The following is a 21,017-nucleotide window of genomic DNA, read 5'->3' as shown; positions in this document are numbered from 1 at the left end:
GACATTTTGCTAAGTTGAGTGTCAATATAAGGAATTGACTCTAATTTTACGAACCCGCTTTCACGAGCGCCCTTTGCTAGTGTCACGTGCTAACCCTTCATCCCGCCATATATTCAAACATTGTGATTAGGAAGAGCGAAAATTTTCAAAGCTTTTGACAAAAAATCATCAAACAATTTTCTGTCATGTGAAATTTGTTATGTCCCATCGCATTTATTGTCTTTAACATGTGACATTTAACCAACGATTTGAGAGTATTACTCATTGTTTAATACAATCATCACTTTTTTCCTTTTTGCTTAAAAATACTTTATTTGCATATTTTGTTTTTTTATTTTTTCAACAAATTCATTTAATCTTCAAATCATCTTGTCCTCTGTGTTGGGTGAGTTAAGTTATTCAAAAGTGAGCCATGAATTAAAACTATGAATCCAATTATGCTCACTGATCATTAGAATTAATAATCAAAGTTTGACCAATCGAAGGTCTCGTCTCAAATGTAAACTTCCAAGTTCCACCGCTACTTACAAAAACCGCAAAAGAGGGAACACAAAAATGCGGTGAACGTGGATCGAACACGTGACCTTCAGATCTTCAGTCTGACGCTCTCCCAACTGAGCTATCCCCGCCTGTTGACATTCTACGCCTTAATAATTCTATATATTAATATCCGATTCTAATAATTGAGCTAAATTTTCGTGTTTTGCACGTCTCCTCCTTATCTTTAAAGTCGGAAGAAATCATCCATGTTCGGCACCGATCGATCGTGAAGCAGAGAGAGAAATGGGGAAGACTTTCAAAGAAGAATTTTCACATGGTGCTCTATCAATATTCCCCTCTTTTTATTCTTCAACTATATATGTTCATCTACTGATTATTATCCTTACAATTAATTCATCTCTTAAACTGTAGATGAGAGACTCACAGAATCACAGGATATAATCGCCAAATATCCCGATCGAGTGCCGGTAATGTCTCTCTACTTCTAATCGATTATTGTGACTTAGGATTTTCTCTAGTTTGAAATTTGTTAGATCATCACTACATTTAAGTTAAGCAATTGTTTGTTAGTTGGATGGGTGGGTTATGGCTTAATAGATTAAGCAATAGTTTGTTAGTTGGATGGATGGGTTATGGGTTAATAGATTCTATTTGGCTGAAAAAACTTTTGGCTGAAGACCTAATGTAAGTTCTTTTCTCAAAAATTATACTCACTCCGTTTCAATTTGTTCGTCGGTTTTTGACTTTGCACCTAATTTAAGAAAGTAAAGAAATTTTTGAACTTCCCTGGGGTTCTAAAATTGAAGATGCTAAATGTATCAAAATGTACTTTAATCTTGTAGTATTAAACATGTTAAGGTGGAAAGAAAATTAAAGAGTTGCCAGAAACGTAAACAAACGTTCTTTTCTATATGGACTAAAAAGGAAAGTAAGACAAAAATTTGGTATTTTAGTTTCTAATATTTAACCTCCTGCTTAGATTTGATTTGCTTCTTTGTAAAAATTATCAAATGCATTAGTTTGATAAACATAACTCTTGAAGGGCGTGACATGTTCCTTCACCTTTGGTAATTCCTACCTATTATCCTGACAATGCTTTAGTATACTAGCTCGCGTGATTTTGCTATCATTATAAAAAAGTTCTTATCAGAATGTATACTCACCGTATTTTTTGGAACAGTTCTCGCTAGTGGTTGGCGCTTGTTTAGGGGGTTCCTTCCGAGTATCCTTCCTACACAAGTAGATTGATTTTGCTGATCAGCTTCGAAGGTTTTTCCATAGAAAAATCTGACTGATTTATTCCAACATCCAACCATTAAGAGGAGATTATGTCTACTTGAATTTTGAGGACCACCTGATGCTTGATCTTGTGGTTCTTATTTCTTCTTTCTCTTTCAAAAGTTGGACAAATATTGGATCGAATACAAAATGTCAGAGATTTAAGGTTTTTTCTGGAATTTTTACCCATCAAGTTCGGATGATGAAGGAAGGGCTTGATCACATCAATCGAAAATTAAGGAAGACTTGTGGAAGAACTAAAGGGAGAAGATGATTAAGATATTGAAACCAAAATGAAATATTACCTTATATGGAAGTGCACAATATTTTGTTTATCAGTAATCCTATGTAAGATAGGTGTCTGTTTGATTGTGAGGGTTGTGCGCTTAGTATATAGGTTTCAAGTCTTGGTATACTTACTTCTATGTAAGTACACCCCCTTCGGATGCTTTCTTTAAAAGTTTGACTTGTCCCAAAAATTATAATAACAACAAACCCAATGTAATCCCACAAGTTAGGTCTGGTGAGGGTAGAGTGTACGCAAACCTTACTCCTACCTTAGAATCCTAATATTTTTATATGTAGTCCATGTGAAACATCCCGAATAAAGGGTCGAAATCCCATTTTATCAAATATTAAGAATCTTTAAGTGATAATTACTTGTTGGTCATAACTTCTGTTGAGTAATGAATACTGTGGAGTTTGGTTACAATCGTTTGCTTAAAAGTTAACCTTTTGAGAATGTTGCTTACACTTGCTATTACATTTCCTATCCTTCAGTATTTGGATGTTTGTTTTTAAGAATGAAACATACAAACAACAAATAGTTCCTAGTTACCGTCATGTTTCATCCTTTGGTTGTTATTGGATGGTGGTCCTCCATGCATAGTGCATATTTATCGTCATCTCATGCATTTATTTATGGTTTTGCAGGTGGTGGCTGAAAGATATTCAAAAACTGACCTCCCTGAAATGGAAAAGAAGAAGTAAGCAACTGTCATCTTGATGTCACATTTCCTGCCAAACAACTTAAGTGACGTGCTTTCTTATATTACTCATAAATGTGATGTTTCTGAATCTCCTCTTGAATTTTTACCCAAGTAAATGTCTAATGCTTATAGATGGCAGACTCGACAAATGTGAATCTATCTTAGCTCCCTATCACTTGATGCGCTTAGTATTTTATATCAAAATTTAATGTAACTGTAAATTTAGATGAGGGAAATGTCTTTTTTATAAGGAGAGTTTTTAAAAGAATTAGTTTGTAGGCATGTGCAACACGTGTGTTTACCTGGTATGAGTACAAATTTTAGAAATTACATAAACACTATTGTTAAAAATTATGCTCGAGTTGTAAAATAAAAATTGAAGAGAGGAAGTATTGGTTCTTGTATATCCTATTTAGCTAACTCAGTAAAGAAAGAAACCGTCCTAGAAAAATTCTTGAATGCCTTATTGTGATTTGGATATACGGGTTATGTCTTTGCTTTAGATAGAATAGTGCAACATGTTAACTTGAATTTGCAACTATACTTATGTTGCAAGCCTGTATAGTTCTAAGAAAGTGAAACAATATTCTTAACATAAGCAACATCACAATAATGACGACATCAAAAAATATCTTTACAACTTTTTCCAAATGTCAATGTTGATAAAATGTAAGTTGCGCGGACTCTTAAAATGACCATATTAAGTAGGATTAATAGAATTTAACATGACCGCTCTGTGTGTGTGTGTGTGTGTGTGTGTCTATATATATATATATATATAACATGATCATATTTATAAAACCTTGAAGTTCAATTAATTTGCAAGCATCATAGTCATTTTCTCTAATAGTATAGCTGAAGATAGGTATTGGAAGTTGTAACATTTGCATTAAACTTAAAGTGGTGCTTTTTCACTTGGCATGCTTCTCTCTTTTACTGCTTCACAACCTACAAAACACGTACAACTGAGATGGTTGTGAGGAGTTGGTGATGTTGTTCTTGAAGAGAGACAAATAAATTGACAACTTAATTACTTTGTTATGAACAGCTATCTTTACAGTGGTATACATGTGTGTGACAATCTCAAAGATTGATGTTAAAAAATTGTGAAGTTTTTAGATACATGCACCATAATCTTTTTTAATAGATATTCTTTTAAATTTGTTTAAATTTCAAGCAATTTGCAATTTTACATAAATGTTACTGTAAAAAATAAATTAGCTTTACAAGGGTAATAGTCATACGTTCTTCTAATAAACAACTGTAATATTTCTTAATTGTAATACTTTTAGATTGCCTAATTAAGATAGAGATATGCAATCAAGAAAATCAGCTACTTGATACAAAATACACAGAGATATATGACCAAGTAAATCTGCTATTCGAGACAAAAGCTTTGTTGAATATACAATACTATTAAGGAGATAAAATCTACAATACACCTTGAACTACATGCACAAATTGTCTTCAACTCAAATTGTGTTCTCTTCACAGATTAAATCATTCATTAAATAAGTTCTAATTGCTTTAATTACCACAAGTCTACAAAAACAACATACCCAATTTATTCCCACAAAGTGGGGTCTGGGGAGGGTAAAGTGTACGCAGTCCATACCACTACCTCAGATGAAGTAGACTCTGAAGTAGAGAGTCTGTTTCCGATGGACTAGTTATTACTACAACTTTGCAGCCTAATAATCGCAGGAATGAATCAAAAGGCTTAGCGTGGATTGCGACGTGGCGACGTTCTGTATATCACTGAAATAATAAAATCTATATTTCAAAACATAAATAAAGGAGGAGGATATTAGATTAACAATCAAGACAAAATTTACAATATAGTTTTAGTTGTGCTTACGTGCCTCCATTCCACTTTTAGTAAACTGGAGACTTAAACCCTCCCCACACCATATTTTTTTCAGCCCACGCCATATGATAGACGAATTTTAGTACATAAATATTGTTGCATGAAAACTTATTATGCTATTACCTTGGGAATCTGAATACGATAGATGGAATTAAATTCAACTAGTTTGATTATACAAACAATGATCGGAAATATGGAAGATAATATTTGCATTAGTTGCACATCTATAAATAATCAATCGATGCATTGCCGTGGAAGACTGGAAATAAATAAGCTCTTCATCCCAGAAAATTATTTGACTGAACAGAAACCAAAACTGGGTGTATAGGCTCCTCGGATCGATCCTTGTAGCAGGCTATTAAACCCTCACTGGCACAGGTTCTTCTAATTTGATTCAAGACAATTGAGAATTCAAAGTCACCACATCTCCGAGAGCTTGCTAGATATGTTCCATATTGGTGAGTGGTCTGTTAGGTACTGAAATTGTTTTCCTCTTTAACAAACAGGAGGGTTGGTCGATATATTGAATTCGATCTCCAGTTATTTATGAAACAATATGTTTATATAGCAAACATAACTATTCAACTTGCCATCTGGAATGTTACCAAAGCAAACATTCAATGAATTACATGGGAAGGCGTATTGCCCCTTTCCATGAATCCAAATACATTACTCAAATTAAATTGAGTGGTCGAAAAGACATAGCACATTATCAACATTAATAATTCGTTATGATGTGCTTGCATTATAAGTTTTTGTATGTGGAGGTTGAAGGAGTAATGCATGATGAAGGGATATTAACGTCCATCAGCATTTTAAGGGCATTTAGTTTATCAACCTTTGAGTTTGTGGCTTCACACTTATAATATAGTATGATGATGCTTAAACTCTCTTTTCTTTGTTTTGTCTTTCACATTTCTTTTTTTGTTTTTTGTTTCCAAATGATAAAATCTCTTAAAAAGTAGATCTTAATTCTCACATTTAGTCTCTACTTTCTTCTTGAGGACGAATTCTCCTAACTGAGCTTAAGTTTCGATCTGGTTGAACTGCTAGTTGCACACATGTGCAGTTGTGTTTTCGCATAGATTCTTAAGGCAAGATCCCATAACGTCTCCCACATTAGTTAAAGAAAAATGTTTATTGCTGTAATAGAACTATGTTCCTCTAATTGTCCCTAGCTTTTGTGGTTAATCCAATCATTTTTGATTGAATTCTTTTTCTTTTCGTTATGAAAATTCAGTAATTCTCTCTTGATCGTTCAATGAAACTTGGATTTTAAAAATCTCTTTTGATTTTTTTTTTTAAATATATCGCAGTCTTGTTGCACCTTTTTCTTTCTGCCTTCTTTAAACTAAATATGCTGCTTTACTTTAACGGAAAACTTTGATTTGCCTCTTTATGAGGATTTACTTCAAGTCCTGGTTAGGTTCATTTCCCTTCATTGTTTTGTTTTCCTTTTACAACTTCTTGCTTTTAGTTCTAAGATATTTTAGTACCTTACTATTCCATCACGAAGATGTTGTCAATTTTTTTATTTTGGATTTATTTTTTAAAGCGAACCTTGTCTTAAATTTTTGGTCAAGTGTTGGTTTTATATCTTGAAATGAGGAAGCTTTACAACTTGTAGTAATATTCGTGCTACAGCAACAAACAACAGATACCACACCTCAATTCTAGGCAAGTTGGGGGAAGTTCTCAAAGAAAATTTCAATTTTATTAATGCAGTTTCCCAAATGTTCAAAGTTTATTTATAATGGTAAATTAAGGGATTCCAATGAAACTCGAAAATTGGTCAATTTGTTCCTCATGAGCAAAATATGATGATTGGATAGGATGGCTAGCATGCTGTGAAGCTTACTAGCATTAGTTGGAGACTTGTTCAATTAATTTTTCTTCCTTCTTTGACTCCTCCAATCTTTCCCCTTTACAAATGTTTCTTCTTTTCTTTGGGCTGATAAGTAGCAACCTAGCACTAAATAGTGTCGAACAGTACAAATTGGGTGTTTTCCCGGCTATGAAATCTATTTGTGGATCGAACTAATGAAATCTATCATAGCACCCTCTTCATAAACGTTTTGTAGATTACCTGAAAGCTAGCAAGCTAATAAATCGATCTTTCATAATGCAGACAGATTTTGGTTTCCCCCCTGAAGCACGATGGTTCCTTTCTTTTGTCCCACCCAACAAATACGGTCGAATGGTCTCCAAATTTTAGATATGTCCTTTTCATCTTACAATCCTCCAGCACCAAAAGACTTGCTTTGACAGTCCCTGATTTTTACCATTTTCACCCAAAAATGAGCAACAAATTTCAACAGTTGTCACAACCCAGTGATGTGGAAAGAGTGATTATCATTTTCGATCTCCTTTCTCTGTGCACTGTCTAATGCAAATCTGGATTCCTCTTCTCTATATGTATTCTTGCATAGACATGCTTCATTAATTATAACACAACTTAGACTGCAACCTTATAGGGACCTCCAGTTTCCCAGGTAGGAATCTGAATCGCTGTCTTGTAGATATTCTTTACTCTGTTGGTACCCTAATAAAATTTCTTTTAACAGGGAGCTCGAGTTTCCCAACTAATTTTCATTGGCCATTGTGAGGTATTGCCACTTGTAACAGATAGGTTTGACAGTGGAACGCATAGTACTATTTCCTTAAAATGTCAATAGAAAAGAATCTGGAGCCTCTATAATGTCTAGATGTTTTCCAGTTCTTCCAAAATTCGATCATCCTCTCACTCTGCCATCATAGTAGGCCTTGTGACGCTTGCTTGCCACTCATTCTGTAATGGGCCATCCTTTCACTTTCCCAATCATAGCAGCACCTTCTGAAGCTTCCTTCACACAGAGTGTCATCTAACCTTGAGCTATGGTAACAGCTGTGTGTTACACACCTAACAAGTGTAGGAACTTCTCTTCTAGTGGAGAATGTATTATCCAGGCATCCTGCATAAAAATGATTCTTCTACCATCTCCTATTTTAATTAGTATTATAGGGCTCCCCTTCGTTGTGCAATGAAAGCTTTTACCTTGTATTCACTTCTTATCTGCAGGTCCTGTTTGTGAATTTGATTTTAGTTTCTTTGAGGGGTTTTAGTTTGATTCAATGCTGTACATATGAACAAACTGAGATTGGAAAACCCACTGATCCCAACGCCATCACCCCAATTCCCTCAAAGAACTCTTGTACCATCATGTAGTCCTATTATGGTTCCTCGGAGAATGGTCCCATGATGTTCCTCCTTTATCTTTTTTTTTTTCGAGGAAGGCTCCTTTATCTTTTCTTTTTTGGCCACAGATACCTGGTACCCCGTGATATGTCTGTTGGGCAATTTATCCACATTCTGAGTGGCAGGCTGCACCTGGCTCCTGGGAAAGCTCTCTTCATATTTGTGAATAACACGTTGCCTCAAACAAGTAATCCCTAGTTTGTTCATAAGATGCACCTATTATAACACCATGGCAAGAATAATTTGCTCTATCACTGATCTGATGTGGATTTTCTTTTGTTGCAGCAAGCTTGATTGAGACCGTGTATGAGTCTTCCAAGGATGAAGATGGGTTCCTCTACATGTGCTACAGCAGTGAGAAAACATTTGGTCACTCTTAGAATGTGTACATTGAGAACTGAAATAATTGTATGGTATCTGTGTATAGCATGTCTGGCATGCATGGTTGTTCATCCTGTAAATTCTTGCACTGGAATGTCTATACTGTCATCTGTATTCACGAAGGAAATTCAACTGTTAAATCTCTTGGATTTCAGACTTGACGTTGTTATCATTGAGTGACAAGGTTATAGTAAAATGGCGATATGGTAAACCTCCTTTGAGAAGAATAAAGAATACAAGGGTTGTAGTGAATTGAAGGGGTAACTATTGACTGTTGAATTTCCCTAACTCTGAAGTTACATTCTTTTGCAAATGAAGAAAAGAAAAGAGTCAGAGATGGATCGTCTTGAATTGAAAAGCAAAATAACTTTCTCCATTTAAAAACAGAGCAGTAGAGATTGAATAGGCGTTGGAAAACCAATTTGGGTCTTAAGCGTATGCTAATTGGTGTGGCAAAAGCAGCAGGATAACCAATTTGGGTCCAAGTTGTATACTAATTGGTGTGGCAAAAGCAACAGGATATTCGACGCAGAAGATTACCAAAGTATGCAGTTTGATATTCTGATAGTGTAAAAAAGAAATAGGTTGATTGCGAGTCCAATGAAATGTTGGGCCATATGTAGTCAAGGCGTCATACTTCTTATGATCTTTAGTTTAAGGAAATTGACGTAGTAGAATTCAACAATTAGCCTGGACTGTTGAGGCAAAAGTTCAAGGGCAGAGGAGCTTTGGTCCTCAAGCTCAACAAAGGAATTATAACATAGTCCATGTGATGAATGGTTAAATAAGAGAGCAAAATGTCAAGATATAAAATAAATGCAGCAATAGAAAGTAGTAATAAACTATGAAGAATAAGAGACTCCGCGCAAATGTGGCAATAGAAAGTAATACACAAGAACAAGAGTTACATGATCAATACGTTACATATCTTTTCTTCTTTCGCCAAAATTGACATAAAATATCAAAATAATATGAGCCATAGCTACTGAAAGAGAAACAAATATCCGGAATACATTATCAAATTGTGAATTAGAGCTACAGGTTTGAGAAAGCTAAATATCTGAGGATACAAATATGGTGTACAGCAGCCACCTTAACACTTCTGCCTAGCAACCAACAACCGGTTTTCTGGAGAGATATTTGATGGTACATACTTGACAAGCTGGCTTTCAAATTCATGTTCCTTGAGCCACCTAAACCTCCCAAAATCTATTATATCCTTGCACATGAATCCTATAATGGCTCTATCCACAGCCTTCATATTCTTCACCATGTCTTTGACTTCATCATATGTATTTAGATCTGATTCTACATGCTCTTTTTCTCTGTGAACCATAAGAGAATCATTTTAGGACCAAGGAAAGAGAAGATGTGGCGATTCAAACACGAGTATACATACTAAAGTGCCTTAGCTGTAGGCGCCGATAAACACATTGCACTTCTGAGAAATAGAGAGGTTCCTCAGAAGTTCAATGTGCTTATCGGTACCTGACCCTGAAATAGAGAGACAATACCTCTTAATAATTTCTACAGATAGAAAGATATACCTGATTTGTAGATCAGAAGACCAACCAGTGCCACAAAGATCTGAGCCATGATCTGCATCAACAGCCCAGCTGGTAAACCATGTTATGGCATTGAAATCATCCTTACCGATTCCCAAATCCAACATATATCGCTTATCTGAGGTAGGCATTATTCATGAATTTCAGCAAGTCCTTAGTAATACTAATAAAAGAGCATTTTTTGAACAGAAACTAAAACAGGATAAAAACTGATATGTGCAATAGCAAGTAGCATGATAGGAGAGCAGCAGAAGGTGGATTACTTATGTAATGCTTCCACTGACAAAGATGATGGCAGCAAGTAGCTATAGCGAGGCCAATCAGGTGGCATGTCGATTCAGAAGAAGCATCATTATGTTGATTGCATTGTTTGCTGATGCAACATCTTAGAGTCATATCTGCATCAAATTGCTTACTGTATTAGCTTGTAAAAACTGTGGCCTGAAGAAGAATTGAATGCACTGGTAAACACACTGTCTATGTTCTCCTGAAAGCAGAAGGAAAAGAAGTACCTGTAGCAGGCCCACAAAGATGTTTGCCAGTTGCTAGATAAGGAACTCCCTGTAAACTCTCAACAGCATTCAACTTTAGGTCCTCAACTGCAAATGTTTAAAACAGCTAATTCAAAGTAATAAACCAGAGAAACCATGAAATGTCGTGCAGAAAGAGGACACCTTTTGCTCAAACAATAGTCAAGCACTTTCCAGAAGAACTGCATTACACACAACAAAAACATGAAACACCTTCTAGTTTTTCCTCTATCACTTTCTTGGCCTCTCCATACTTGAACTAGTTACTAGCAATATTCCAAGAGTTTTCAGTCTATTTCACAGAAAACACTTAATATCATGTCGTTCTATCTAAACACACTCCGGAGTACATAAATATGACATAAAGCACTTGGAAAAAAGTCATTCTAGCCATGATTTGGGTGAAATGCTGTTTCTAATGTTACTGTGCTGTGTTTTATAACTTATATACTCCTAGCTATTTTATTTTTCGTCTGAAACGTAAGTTTTCTTCACATGATTAAAGAACAATAGATTTGCTTTGGACTTTAACTTTAGTAAGCTAGAATGAGCAATTCAAAAAACTGGCAACTAAGAAGGCTTGTTTTCGCAGCAAGCCCTTCAACATCCGTCCTACTTTTTAGTACATCCTCGAAAAAAAAAAAAAAAGGTCAAGACTTCTGCTCTCTCAAATTAGGTATCTGATTTGACTGGACACAAATGCTAAGAAATTGAAAGTTTGAAACTTCATCCTATCCAGAAGAAAATGCATCCGATGTGAAACTTTTTCTAATTCTGGATCCAGCTGCAAAATCCCAAGGCCAACTTAATGCATCAATCCTAGATTTACAGACTATTGAAGTATTTTTTGAAACTGAAGAAAAAAATTACTTCAATAGACTGCAAATCTAGGATTAATGCAGACTATTTAGGCATATTCCAACCCAAAGCTACAGAACAGCTAAAGACGCCACAATCACCGGAAATGTTTCAGTGATTTATTGTCAACACACCTCTATCATTAAATCTTTCTCATCACCGTCAACAACCACACCCGTCAAATGCATCTGATGTGAAACTTCTTCTAATTCTGGATCCAGCTGTAAAATCCCATAGCTAACTTAATGCATCAATCCTATATTTGCAAACTATTGAAGTATTTTTTGAAACTGCAGAAAAAATTACTTCAATAGTCTGCAAACTAGGATTAATGCAGACTATTGTGGTATATTCCAACCTAAAGCTACAGAACAGCTAAAAGTGCCACAATCACCTGAAATGTTTCAGTGATTTATTGTCAACACACCTCTAGTACTAAATCTCTCTCCCCGTCAACAACCACACCAGTAAATCATTTCCTTTGATATGAGGCCATTCAACTATTTTCAAAGTTCTGTATAGAAGCGACTCTTTACTTAAGTCTGATGGAGTTCTAGTTCTTTTCATTGAATTTCTTAATAGCCACTTGACAATAATTCTCAATGACATCAGGTAACTTAAGTCTCTTTACATCCTTCTATGCTGATAGCTATTTGCTAGTGTTTTACAATGATGTTGGAAGTTTTTGTTATCCTGAAAATACCTAATTCTTGTTTTCAATTTTCTTCTTGATCAGGTAAAAGTTAAGACATCATCCCATTAGGCATCGAGGGGATGCATTTTTGACCTAATTCTTGTTTTCATGAGGCAAAATGATGTAAACGTGCCTCATTGACGGAAAACTTCCAATATCTTTTCAGTTCCATGGTTTTCGTTTTGGGACTCCAAAATCTATCACTATTGTGGAACCAATATATTGTTAATTTGCCATTGCATAGATATATAGGGATGATCCCGTGAAGGTTGCAAGATGAGTAAATATGTGATAGACAAGGGGACTGACTTCCAATGGGTGATAAGTGGTTCATAGCCTGCCCATTTATCACTCATTTATCTATCTGTTGAACTTTATGCAGCCTCCAGCATATCAAGATCTCAACAGTCAAGAAATTGGAAGGAAATTACTTAATTCATTCCAGTAGTGCCAGAGATAATCAGTTGGCTACCATATGAAACTGCAATAGAAGTCATTTTCTATAAGAAAAAATAATTATCTTCACAGTTGTATCCTAGGAACCATCCCAAATCTAAACAAAACAACTAGAGTTGCAGGGGATCAAATACACGAACAATTTGAAGAAAATACAACACAGCTACGCAATAAAGCTGCAAGATCACAACTTGATGACAGTTCTTTGCTCAAAACACCTGACTGTTGCAAGCAAATCATACACAAGTACAAGATGATCTTATATGCCAAAACAAGACACCCAGATTCACATTTTTTTCCTTTGAAAATCAAACAGCATAATGCAGCATAACAATCATTTGTAGACTACAGATCTAATGTACTAAATCGAAAGGCTAACAACAGATGCTCACTACAAAAGAGGAAAAGAATAAAACTCATATCAACTGAAAAGGAGCTTATGATCACTTATATAGAAGGCTAGAAGCATCAGTAAGTCTGGAAGAAAACAAACAAAAGATCAAAATGGATAAAGAGGAGCAGAAAAGAAACTGTTTAAATCAAGAACAAGTTAATCTTTTAATTAGTTAAAGTGAAAAATTAATAAAGCCTTACTGTCAATTCTCAATCGCTCTAGTGTAACATTCTCTTTCTGTCGCAGACTCCGATCAGCCTATACATAATACATGAATCATAAACATCCAGGTGTCTGATAGATATATTATTCAAATGACAAAACAAAGTGGAAAAAAACAAAAGAGACAAATAAAAGCTGGAAATGGCCTGATCTTGATACTTCTCAAGCATTTCGGATTATAACCTGACCTTGAGCTTGTACGATTTGCGTTCAACCAATAAAATCTTCTTAATTCTGTAACAATCAGCCAGAACTTGCGTCAAGTACCCTCTTCCTGCTCCAAATTCAACAACTGCAGGAACATCATCCTTGTCCACAGACGTGTCTGACTTAACGGACCCCGATACAACATTATCCTCACAACTTTTCAGAACCCCAAATTCTTCTAAATTCCCTAGAATTGAGGCCTGCTGCATTACATGTTTCTGTTGAAATGGCAAACCCCTGCAAGAAAAAACAAAACGGGATTGGAAAATGAGATGAGAGTTTACCAAGGGGAACATAATATGCACATAACACATACAAAAGAGTACAATAATAGAACACCGGTCGACTTGTCGATTAGTCCAAATGTCACAAGCTTGTGGAATCTTGAAAGAATCACGAATGTCATTACATATGGAAGCATGAACAGACTTGATTTTATTGATCAACTGGGAGAACTCAAAAAGGGTCATCGCGCGAACAGCATTTCTCTTCATCTCCGAACTAAAATTCTGCACCCCTTCTTCTTCTTCTTCTTTGCCAGCATTAATACCCTCTTGGTAAAAAGGCTGAAGAGACAAAGATTGAGCTTGTTTGAAAAATGGGCATCGCTTAAGGTGACTCTGCAGATTCTCTTCCAGCACAGAGCTATTACAAATGGGCAAATAATAAAAATTAAATTAAAAAGCAAAGTAATTATGAAATGTAGCCGCTCCGTCGCAATTTACGTGACACATTTCGAATTTCAAGAGTCAAACAATTTAGTTCTGATCATAAACTCGGACATGAAATCTTTGACAACCATGTGAAAACTACGAAAAATACTACTATAAGTCGCAATAATTAACAATGTAAAATAGTTACTAAAAGATATCTGAAAAAAATTACAGTAAAAGACCTGCTTTTAAATTTTATGATAACCATGATGTCAAGGCCACCTTTCGTGCAACAGGTGCTTGCCACCTCCCACCGGCAACAGGTCTAACAAAGCGAACGTAAAAAACTTGTTTGAATCTCGAAACTCAAAATTGCCACATAAATTGGAACAGGGTGGAGTATATAAGAAGTAGGAGGAAGGGGAGTTACTGGGAAGGGTGGATAGGGCAAGGAATCCATTGTCCATCGGATCTTTGGGTATGATTTCCGCAAAACCTGAAGAAGCATTGAAATGAAGAAGAAGAAAGTTTAGATGGAAAAGATGGAAGTAAAAGTAGAAATTTTAGGGCATTACAGCTAATTGACCGACTGTGAATCACCGAGAGGGACGTTTGCGCAGAATCTTTTCTTCTTGGGAAGCCAAAAGTTGCAGCGTGCCGCCATTTTTCACCTTCTCGGCTTAAACCCTGCTGTCCACTAGCCTTATTGTAGATTCGCCGGAATGAGTAAATGAGGAAAGAATATTAGAAAAAAAATAAAAATATTGTTTTGTTATAAAATAATAAAGAACAAAAAGAAGACAGAGAATAAACAGAGTAATTCTTATTTCTTTTCTAAATACAATATAAAACTCTTAAATTTACTCCTATTTCGAGTAAAAAACGGATGTTTCAAATCTTAATAAATATCAAAGTAGATCTGGATAGATATATTCACTGTAATGTAAATATATTTATAACACTCCTCTTAATGTCTAGATAGATAATGTGACTCGTTAAAATCTTACTAAAAAAAACTCAGTGGAAAAAAATTTAGTAAAGGAAAAAGAGTACACATCTCTAATAATACGCACATATAGGATACCTTAAAATTCGATGGGACAAAATCTTGAAAGGGAAAAAGAGTACAGCGCGTATTTGCTCTCCCTAATGAGAATATCATTGAACTTTTGCATCCTGATCTTCTGCAGCATCTTCTTGAAAGTTGCAATTGAAGAAGATTTGGTGAATAAATCAGTCACATTGTCAGTTGAACGGATCTGTTGCACATTAATATCATCATTCTTTTGTAACTCATGTATGTAGAAAAGCTTTGGCAAAATGTGCTTCGTTCTATCTCTATTTATGAATCCTCCCTTAAGATGTGCTATGTATGCTGAATTATCTCTGTATAAAATTGTGGGTAGATTGTCATATTTCACACCACATTTTTCTCGAATGAGATGTATCATGGACCTCAACCATACACATTCTCAGTTTGCTTCATGAATAGTTATTATCTCAACATGATTCGATGAAGTGGCTACGATAGACTGCTTTGTATATCTCCAAGATATGGCAGTACCACCACATATGAACACATAGCCTATTTGAGACCGAGTTTTATGTGGGTCAGATAAGTACCCAACATTAGCATGACCAATAAGATCGGGACTGTAATCTTTAGAATAAAACAAACTCATGTATTTTATCCCATTTTGATGTCTCATAGTAGGATAAAAAATATACCTTGCTAACAAATTGACTGAAAAGGCTATAGGCCTTGTAGTATTTGCAAGGTACATGAGTGCATCAATTGCACTGAGATATGGTACTTCATAACCAATCCAATTTGATATATTTCGAATTTCAGCAAATAATCTATTGCTTTGAAAACTCTCCAAGAGTTCCAATGATGTTCAAGCAATAAACTTATACAATATAAGGATTATAAATAAGTTTCTCAGAAACTTTTATATGCTTCAAGCAGTTTGAATCCTTAAAAGTTTTCACATAAGTTTTGTCAAGTGACAATATTCAACATTTCATGAGTGACATCTTCAAATATCTGGACTGCAAATCAAATAAGTTTTATACTATATGCATCCTTTCATGTCACTTGATAAATGTTTCTACGTCAGCATGCTTAAATAAACGTAGAATTTAGATCCTCGTAATCTTTCACAATATTGCGTCAATATTGTGTCAAATATATTAATGATATATCATTTTGTATCGGTTCACGATGAGACATGATATTTTGAGATCTCATCACTTCATTATTTTCAGGCACATGAACCTTACATAAGGTTTCATGAAGTGTTATGTCGTAGGCTCTTCAAGAGTTCATTGCCTTCTTATTATGATTATTTGCTCCTTATTTTTCAAGGACTATTTCATTTGGAACCGATTAGTCTAACACGTTTTACGCATACATAGACTCTGTCCTTTAGGAATATAAAATAAGAGCACTTGCGCTTAATATGAGATGCCTTCAGCATTTAATTTGAATTATCTTTTGGATGAGGATCTGGTGATAATTCCTAACATATTTCATAGCGCTTATAATCTCCCCCTTATGTTAGGAAAACTAACATACATCCTCTACTTCTTTGAGGAATCCATCGTTGTGCATTATGGTATATTCATTAATCGTATGCCGCACATCAAAATTATTAGATGAAATAATTGGTTCCCCACCTTGAACCAATTGAGAGGGAAGAAATAATCATAATTTATTGGTCTAATGCATACAAGTGTTATTGTATGCAACATATCATATATCAGACCAACACATGAAGCTTTGTTCTCATTAGTGATGGTTTAGCTATTTATCAAAGGCATTTAATGCCAAACCATCATCATCAAAATAATTTTCTTGATTGCACAATCTGAAAATTATACTCAATTTATATTGAACAAGTAATTTTATGAATGTCAAACGTAGGTTGGCCATGATGTACATGTGATCATCTTATTGATGCATCTTTTCAACATATCACATGATAGGTGAACGGACCCTTATTTACCTTTTATTCTTTTCAGATTTTAAGGGACCAATCCCAAAATTAGTTGGTCCAACCAACTTATCATGAGAAAAGCAACATTAAAGTTCATAAAGAATTTTCTAATTCTTCAATATATGTTCAATACTCAGTATGCACATCTTCGGAATATCACAATCGTTCATGTCAACTTATGAACTTTTAATCTAGTAAACTCCAAGTTTATCATGATATGTGTTTTGCTTTAATAAATTTCAGATTTACTATTATATGAATAAATTTCAAATTTACTACTTCAGAAGTAGATTTTAAAATTATTCAACCTCTTTCGGAGGTGAGTTGTGATACAATCACAATCAAGTGCACGCTTGCATTAATAAGTTTCTCATTCCCCAGGAATTGAATATAATCGTACCTTAAGCCTATCAAATTATGATAGCTTATAACCTCTTTCAAGATTTTGCTACTTCAGAAGCAAATCGAGGCATACATATGATGTAGAGAATTCTTCTCTAGTATATCTTATAATCATATAAGCGTGTGAAAATATCGTCACTTTTGATGATTATTATCATATTGTCCTTCCACGCGTATATTCGTGCATTTAATCACTTGTCTTCTTTCAGACATATTATGCACTGCTACCAAATACATCTCAAGAATGAAGTAAGTTGTCATATTTCAATCTTATCATATATTGGTACCACACTCACTTCATGGAATGAAGCATATTCAATGGGTCGAATTTCATGACTTTTCATTAAAAACCCATTATTTTACCTTAGCCATCATAATATCATCAATATGGTGTATTGAGATTCAAACTCAACATCTATCCTTATAAAGGCGTCTTAGGCATGAATCGATGGGACTTAAACCCAACATATTATCATTTTTTTTTATAATATTGTTTTTAAGGAATAAATTTAAAATATAAATGGTTCCAAACGAATTAATTTTCCTCAAATCCAATAATAATTATATTAATAGTAGCAAAAGAAAGATAACATAAAGAATTACTAACCTTGAAATCCTTCAGATTTATAATCTCACCTTGTTTGTCAGAGTTTCGTGCTGATAACGTGTTATAAAACAAGAAAGAATAAAGAAGAAGAGTAGAGAGAATAGAGAGAGTAATTCTTATTTCTTCTCTTGAGGGATGAGAGATCGTATGATTGTAAATACAATGAACAAAATCCTTCTATTTATAGTGAAAATTTACTCCTAGTCTGAGTAAAAGATGGATGCCTCAAATCCTAAAAGATATCAAAGTAGATCTTGATAGACATTCACTATAATGTAAATACATTTATAACATGTTTGTTTAAGTCAATTAATTATGATGAAATTGAATTAAGTAAAAACGGTTAAATATGCCCCTAAATTTTGTGAAAAAGGTCTAAATATATCCTCCGTTATAAGTTTAATCTATTATGCCTTTGCTGTTAAAATTTAGGATCAAATATATTTCCCTGGATGTTAAATGATGCGCTGGAAATTTATAAGCCTTTTTTCTCTTCTTTTTTCTTAATTGCTACATAAGTCAAATAATTGTCACATCACAAAAAATAAATTCACCCAACTCTTTTATAACCTGAACCCAACTCTCCAATTCGAACCAATCCATGACCTGACCCAAGATCCAACTCTACAAGCAATGAGTTAGTGCTAGTTTCTTGAAGAACAACTCCTCATTCACTATTTAGCTGGAGACTCTGATAACTTCATTACTGTTACTTTTTCGTTGGAGAGCTGACTAGTATGTTACAAGAAAACTCCGAGAAAGGATGTGTGGGATACAACAAGATAAGTCACTTCTCCCAGTTTATACGGTCTAATGTGAAATCTTTGCTTTCCCAGGTCACATTGAGTGGTGACACAAAATGAGTTGGATACCAACTTTATCTTCATTTAAATGGAAGAACTGTACATAAACAATTGAAAGTACGATATGCAATTGTAGAACTGTACATATGCAATTGGACGAACTGTACAAAATGAGTTGGTTATCCTCGGATCAAAAGAAATGTCATCGAAGCAGGATTGCGAGAAAAATATAACAAACAATAGCACGATACAAAATAAATAAAGCAACAAATAGTAGCGCATATTTTAGAAGAGGAGACTACACAATTGTAGAAGAGGTGTGGATCTTAGATCGGGTCATGGGTTGGTTCAAATTGGTGGGTCAGATTCAGGTTGTAAAAGAGTTAGGTGGATTTATTTTTTATGATGTGGCAATTATTTGGCTTATGTGGCAATTAAAACTTTTTTTTTTTGAAAAAAGGGCTTGTAAATTTCCAGCACATCATTTAACATCTAAAGGGTTATATTTACTCCTAAACTTCAGCAAGGGCATCAGTGGACTAAACTTAGAACGAAGGGTATATTTAGACCTTTTCACAAAGTTTAGGGCATATTTGACCCTTTTCCCTTGAATTAATTAGTATAAATAATTTGTAAGAATATGTATTCAACTACTCCCTCCATTTAAAAAAGAATGACCCCTTTCCTTTTTTTAGCAACTTTTTAATTCTAACTTTTCACGTGGCATGTTTAAGACAACAAGATTGGAGGACATTTTGGTACATTTGACATATCTTTATTTTAACAGCACAAGATTTAAAAGTCTTCTTTATTTTCGTAAACTCCGAGCGAAGTTAAATTAGGTCATTCTTTTTTAAACTGAGAGAGTATATCTTACCACTCTGTGATCTAGAAAAAAGTTATTATGACCTTGTGACTTATGAGCACACCCCCCCCCCCCCCCACATCCCTAATAATTAGTTTGAAATTAGATTAAAGACGTAAAGTTATCATTGAATTTATTTAAAAATTTGTAAAAAGTCATTTTAACTTTGTAGGAGATTTATTACCCCTATAAAAATTACATAAATCTTCGTAAATACGATAACTTTGATTTTCGGCATCTAAAAGAACAATACCATTGCCATACCAAATTAGTTCGGTATGATTCGGTATTTTTAAATTCGATTTTGGTATTTTACGGTATGGTAATTCGATAACCATACTTTATTTGATTTCAACTTACATATATTCATATAAAAAAAATAAAACTTTAAACTTTAAAAATGTCTCAATCATATCAGACTATGATGCAACAATTTCAATCCTTTACATGTAACTAACTTAACTTAATTGTATAAATATTTTTTGCAAATCATCAAAAAATTTCATATAGCTCTAGTGAAATCAGCCAATACATTTCACTTCATCAAAATGCAATAACACATACTTGTATGCATTATAATACTGAAATTTGTTCCTTCACATGCTTATGAACAAAGCTCTATATCAGGATTCAGTCCTTTCCTTTATGAAAGAAATTTGCTACAGCAGATCATTAGTGCTTTTCTTTGTGTTTGTAGCGCTTGATTTCGAAGATGAATCAGATATAATTCACACAAACAATGCAACAATGAGAACTAAAGAAACATAGAAGCCATAATTTTGCAAGCAACTTCTGCACAAAGAAAACAAAGTATTATTAAAAAGAGATCTTCGCATCACCGTAATCCTTGGCAAAGAAAATATTAACTTAATACACAATTACAAACTCAGTAGATAATGGGTCTGGCCCTCTATCCTTCATTTTATAAATATTAAGCCACAGTCCGGACACAGGTAATTACTATATATATATATATGCTACCAATTACTTCAATTGGGAGAACATTTGTTTTGGAACTATTCCAAATAGGAAATAGCTTCCAGATTGGTCGCTACTCATCTTTATTACTGAAACAACTTCTCATTACAAACTAACAGGAAGGTACTTATTAGTACCTTCACTTGTTTTTTTTCCTTTTTATGACAGTGAAATTGAAAAACTTTGAGCAGTGAACAAATGGCAAATGGAATAGAATAAAGAAGAGGCCTCAAATTACCTTTACCTGAGAGCAAACAACAAGTCCAAAGCAACCAGATTGGTGAAAGAAGAAACAATGATCGGTCAGAACAACAAGAATTGTTTACAAAACAATTATAAGGAAATCATATCTCATGTTTGTGTTAGGAGGGAAAAGTTACCAAATCTAATTTGTGGACAACAACTTTTTCTACTAAGGTTTCTAATGCATGAATACGGGTAGAAATACAGAAGGCGTCATAAACACTTACCGTATCTGTTGCAAGGTTACAATTACATATCTATGATGCGAGAACAACTTTCACTCCAAATCT

General features: G+C 34.3%; 2 protein-coding genes and 1 non-coding gene across 12 annotated transcripts; 1 reads left to right on the top strand and 2 right to left on the bottom strand.

Annotated features, from left to right (window-relative positions):
• The first annotated feature begins 548 nt into the window (after positions 1–548).
• LOC107840514 (autophagy-related protein 8i) lies at positions 549–8,405 on the top strand. The gene is made up of 5 exons (XM_047398402.1): positions 549–817; positions 913–968; positions 2,713–2,765; positions 7,939–8,057; positions 8,156–8,405. Exons 1-5 carry the CDS (start codon positions 784–786, stop codon positions 8,248–8,250), a joined length of 357 nt encoding a protein of 118 aa, XP_047254358.1. The 5' UTR covers positions 549–783; the 3' UTR covers positions 8,251–8,405.
• Positions 557–629, bottom strand: TRNAF-GAA. Its single transcript has one exon. It is a non-coding gene; the product is annotated as a tRNA-Phe (tRNA).
• Positions 8,406–9,121: 716 nt separating the features above from the next.
• On the bottom strand, positions 9,122–14,582 carry LOC124888089 (tRNA:m(4)X modification enzyme TRM13 homolog). Of its 10 annotated transcripts, XM_047398392.1 has the most exons (10): positions 14,406–14,570; positions 14,261–14,326; positions 14,073–14,155; positions 13,517–13,822; positions 13,159–13,414; positions 12,949–13,006; positions 10,329–10,415; positions 10,080–10,214; positions 9,799–9,934; positions 9,122–9,576 (listed from the first exon to the last, which is right to left on the bottom strand). In XM_047398392.1, the coding sequence occupies exons 2-10, from the start codon at positions 14,288–14,290 to the stop codon at positions 9,345–9,347; spliced, it is 1,323 nt and encodes a 440-aa protein (XP_047254348.1). In that variant the 5' UTR covers positions 14,291–14,326; positions 14,406–14,570; the 3' UTR covers positions 9,122–9,344. The 10 variants fall into 10 exon arrangements, with proteins under 10 accessions (XP_047254348.1, XP_047254326.1, XP_047254341.1 ...); XM_047398370.1 differs by having other exon boundaries at positions 9,766–9,934; positions 13,159–13,822; positions 14,421–14,581; XM_047398385.1 differs by lacking the exon at positions 14,073–14,155 and having other exon boundaries at positions 9,766–9,934; positions 14,421–14,581.
• Positions 14,583–21,017: the final 6,435 nt, after the last annotated feature.

Source organism: Capsicum annuum, chromosome 1, assembly GCF_002878395.1.
Source record: "Capsicum annuum cultivar UCD-10X-F1 chromosome 1, UCD10Xv1.1, whole genome shotgun sequence".
In the NCBI taxonomy this organism is placed as follows: Eukaryota; Viridiplantae; Streptophyta; class Magnoliopsida; order Solanales; family Solanaceae; genus Capsicum; species Capsicum annuum.
Note: the sequence above shows the minus strand (reverse complement) of the source record. Positions and strands in the feature narration are given on the sequence as shown.